This window comes from Acomys russatus, chromosome 27 (genome assembly GCF_903995435.1).
Source record: "Acomys russatus chromosome 27, mAcoRus1.1, whole genome shotgun sequence".
Lineage (NCBI taxonomy): Eukaryota > Metazoa > Chordata > Mammalia > Rodentia > Muridae > Acomys > Acomys russatus.
In genome coordinates, this window is record NC_067163.1 from 51,467,439 (window position 1) to 51,471,807 (window position 4,369).

At 43.5% G+C, this 4,369-nt stretch overlaps 1 protein-coding gene across 1 annotated transcript; it reads left to right on the top strand.

Annotated features, from left to right (window-relative positions):
- Nucleotides 1-1,093: 1,093 nt before the first annotated feature.
- On the top strand, nucleotides 1,094-2,071 carry LOC127210128 (tripartite motif-containing protein 60-like). Its single transcript, XM_051169811.1, has one exon. It carries the CDS (start codon nucleotides 1,094-1,096, stop codon nucleotides 2,069-2,071), a length of 978 nt encoding a protein of 325 aa, XP_051025768.1.
- Nucleotides 2,072-4,369: the final 2,298 nt, after the last annotated feature.

Sequence of the window (4,369 nt, forward strand, 5' to 3'; positions counted from 1 at the left end):
GAAAAGCCTGCATCTACTTCCTCTGTGCTCCCACAGGGCTTCTCCCCTCAAGGGCAGTGTACAAATCAAGGGCACCAGAGTTCTTGTGAGAGGCAGTCCCCCTGTGGAGAATGAGCTGTCCTTTGGCTACATCTAAACAGGGGGTCTAGGTCTTCTGTTTCCAACGTTCTTGTTTGGTGCATCAGTTTATGCAGGTCTCTGTGGGTCAGATCTGTCAGCTCTGTCACCTTGAATTTTTTTAATTTACATTTTATTTTTCTATGAGAAGAAAAGATGTGTTGAAGAAGAAAGTAAAGCCACTAAGAACATGACTGTAGTTTTCTTTAAGATAGTCACTTAGTTTTTAAAAAATTTATATTGCATATTTACACACTGATAAAATGAGTTGTATAGGTGTTTGAGCCACTATGCTTTTGGAGGTAAGAGAACAACTTTATGGAGTTGGCTCCCACCTTTTACTTTTACTTTATATTTAAGTAGTTGTTTGGGGTTTGTATGTGTGTTTGTGTACTTATACACATATCATAGCCCACCTGTGTCAGCCAGAGAAGCAATTATAGAATCATTCCTTCAGTCCATCATGTGGTTCTGTGGATAGAACCCAGGTCACCAGTGTTGGCCTCAAGCATGTGAACTCATTGAGTCATCTTATTGGCTCTCCTCCCATCTATGCATGCTTTTTGGGAGGCTCATAACCACCTGCAAATCTAGCTCCAAGGGGGATCTGATGCCTCTAGCCCCATAGGCAACTGCAGTAATATTCACTTTCCCACATGCAGACACACATGTAATAAATAATGATAAAAAAGGAATCTAAAAGGATTTTTTTTCTCATCCACAGGAATACCAGATTCATTACACATGTGTCTGCTTTCCAAACCCAAGCTCATGACCTAGTTTGTGAGACAGTTGCCAACTTTGAATCTCTCTCATCTTCTGAGCTAAGTTAAGGCACTTGGTTAGCTATCCGTGGCCACCATCACTATAACAGGCCAGGGAAACCTACGAAGACTTGGAAAGACACAACAGCTCAAAGCTCCTGGGAGGCAGACTTTGCCACAGGACCATCTCCACCTACTTTCCTCTTAGAACAATGGACTTCCTAGTCCTGGGGAACTTGCATGTTATATGTGCCTGTCCCATTTGCTTGGATTTCTTCCTAGACCCAGTGACCACTCCCTGTGGGCACAACTTCTGTCATGCCTGTCTCAGTTTGTGGTGGAATAACGTAAATGACATTTTCCTCTGTCCTGTGTGCAAGACATGCTTTCCACAGAGAAGCTTCAGCAGGAACTCCCAGCTCCGTGACCTGAGTGAAGCCATCAGGCTCCAGCAGGAAACACAGAGCAAGAGGAAGCAGCAGGAAGAACAAGCCCCATGTCAGAAGCACAATCAGCCTCTGGTCTTATTCTGTGTGAAGGATCTAGAAGTCTTATGTGCCCAGTGTAGCTTCTCTGTGGAACACGGGGACCATTACGCCTGCCCCATTGAGAAAGCTGCCGTGTATCACAGGAGAGTACTGAACATCATCACTGAGATTCTGAAGATCAAAGTGAAAGAAAGCGAGGCTGTGGTAGCTCGGCAGGACAGAATCCTTCTTATATGGAGGATGACGTTTGAATATAAAAAACAACAGATAAGTTATGAATTTAGGCAAATCAAGCTGTTTCTGCAGAATGAGCTGGAGGCACTTCTAAACGAGATCCACATTGAGGAGCTGGTGGGTTTATCAAAACTCAATGAATATGTTCAAGCCCTGTCAGACCATATTTCCACATTAAACGATCTGTTGAGGGAAGCAGAGGCCAACCATGTAGAGTCAGATCTCACACTTTTGACAACAGTTCCCAGAGCCTACCACCGGTTGGAAAACCTTACATGTCCCAAACCCTTGTCATCTGGGGCAAAGCAACATGGCCTCAGCCTCCCACCACAGTATTCTGGCTTGGATAAGATCATCAAGCAATTTCAAATAAATGTGACTTTTGATGTTGACACAGCACACCCTCAGCTTGTTATTTCTGAGGATAGAAAATCTGTGGTTTATAAAGAAAGAGGACCAAGTGTTTAAGCTAGCACTGAGAGATCTGACTTCTTGCCTGATGTCCTGGGGTATACTGGATTTCGTTCAGGGCGATGAGTCGATGCAAATGGCCCTTGTTGTTATGGAATATCTTTTGTTATTGGCCGGAATGGCATAGCTGGGTCCTGAAATAGATCTATTCCCATATTCTTAGAAACCTCCAGATTGATTTTCAACAGTGTTTTTGATGTTTGCCTCTCACCAGCAAGTGGCTGTTCCTCTTTCTCCACAGCCTCACCGGCCGGTGCTGTCACTTGAGTTTTTTATCTTAGACATTCTGCATGTATAATATTGAATATCAGAGTCGATTTAACTGCATTTCCAGCATGACTAAGCACGTTGGACATTCTCTAAGTACTTCTCATCTTTAGAGACTCCTCCTATGAGAATTCTCTGTTTAACCCTGCCACCCCATTATTTTTGGGTTATTTGGTTTGTGGCATTATACGAGGTGGGATTGTCCCTTCATTGATCTCCAGGTTGAAAGGCTGATCGGCTGGCTAGGCAGTGTCCCTTTTCCCTAACCATTGATGTGAGTCCCCTGAAGCTGTATGTTGGTCTCAAAGGATAACCCTCCCTGAATAAGGGGGACTGGTCTTTAGCTCGGGTAGTTATGGGTAGTTTCACTCCCCGCAGGAATCTCCAAAATAGCTCTTTCAGTTTTTCAAGACAGAGATTCCGGGTAACATCTATGATTGTCTGGAATTTGTTCTGTAGACCACGGCTGGCCTTGAACTCACAGGCATCAGCCTGCCTCTGCCTCCCAGTACTGGGCTTAAAGGCAACTCCCCCTCTACTGCCACCATGGCCACAGCTGCACCTCCCATGACCTGGCTCAGTATTAGTTTTGCAGGTTGTACAGTAATGTGATACACAAAAGGTATGGCCAGTATTCATTTTATCAATGCCAGGTAGTATTTTTATATATCTATCTGTCTATTCTATCTATCTATCTATCTATCTATCTATCTTCAATCATCTCTGTGTGTCAATCTAGGTACCCTTTTAAAGACGGTTTCATATACATCAACCTGGCTTCAAATTCCCTATGTAGTATAGAATGACCATAAAATTTAGAGTGTGGTTGCTGGTTGGAGTTTTCTTTGCTTGGAGACAGGTGCTCTCAGTTTAGCCCAGGCTATAGCTGAGTAGTATTCCATAGTGTATATGTACCACAGTTTCTTTATCCATTCTTCTACTGAGGGACACTTAGGTTGTTTCCATGTTCTGGCTATTATGAATAAGGCAGCTATGAACATGGTTGAGCATATGTCCCTGTTGTGTGTGGAGCATTTCTGGGTATATTCCAAGGAGTGGAATAGCTGGGTCTTGAGGAAGCCCTATTCCCATTTTTCTGAGAAAGCGCCAGATAGATTCCCAGAGCGGTTGTACTAGCTTGCATTCCCACCAGCAATGAAGGAGTGTTCCTCTCTCCCCACATCCTCGCCAGCATAGAAAACTACTTCTTTAGTATTATGTTTATTGTTTGGGATGGGTGCTCCTGTGTTATGGCACTGTGTGGAGCTCAGAGGGCAACTTTCAAAAGCCAGTTTCCTTCTCCCAGGTGGGGCACACAGATCAAAGTCAGGTTGTCAGGCTTGCAAACAACTCTTTACCTGCTGAGCAATCTCATTAGCTCAAAAAGAACTGCGGATGGAGCTCATTTAGCATAGGGATTGCCTATGTGCACAAAGCCCTAGTTTAATTACCAACCCTGAATAAAAGAGAAATGATAGCAAAACACCTACCATGCCAACGTTTATGTTTGTGTCATCCACACATGCCACCAGACTCATGTGGAACAGTTGAGGCATGAGGATGAAAATGCTCAATGTTACCTCCTGCTACGTAGTGTGAGGGAATCTATGATATAGGAGACCCTGTCTCAAGTACCTAGAAGTTAGGCTGAGTGTGATGTACATACTTCAGATGTGGAGGCTGAGGCTGCTGAACCTGAGTTCAAGTCCAGCTTCTCTACATAGGGAATTCTGGAGCAGCCTGGGGTGCATAGTAAGAGTTCTCTCAGAGATTAAAAAACTACTAAAACTTAATTTAGTTCATACTCCTGTAATTATTCAATTTTGTACACTGAATTTTTTTTGTTTTGTTTTTAAAATGTGAAATCTAAAATCAGTTGCAGCCTAGATATCATGATGCAGACTTATAATGTAGGTACTTGAAAAGAGAAGGAAGAAGAGAAGAAGGAAGGAGGAGGACGAGAGAGAGAGAGAGAAGGAACGAGAGGAGAGAGAGAGAGAGAGAGAGAGAGAGAGAGAGAGAGAAGAG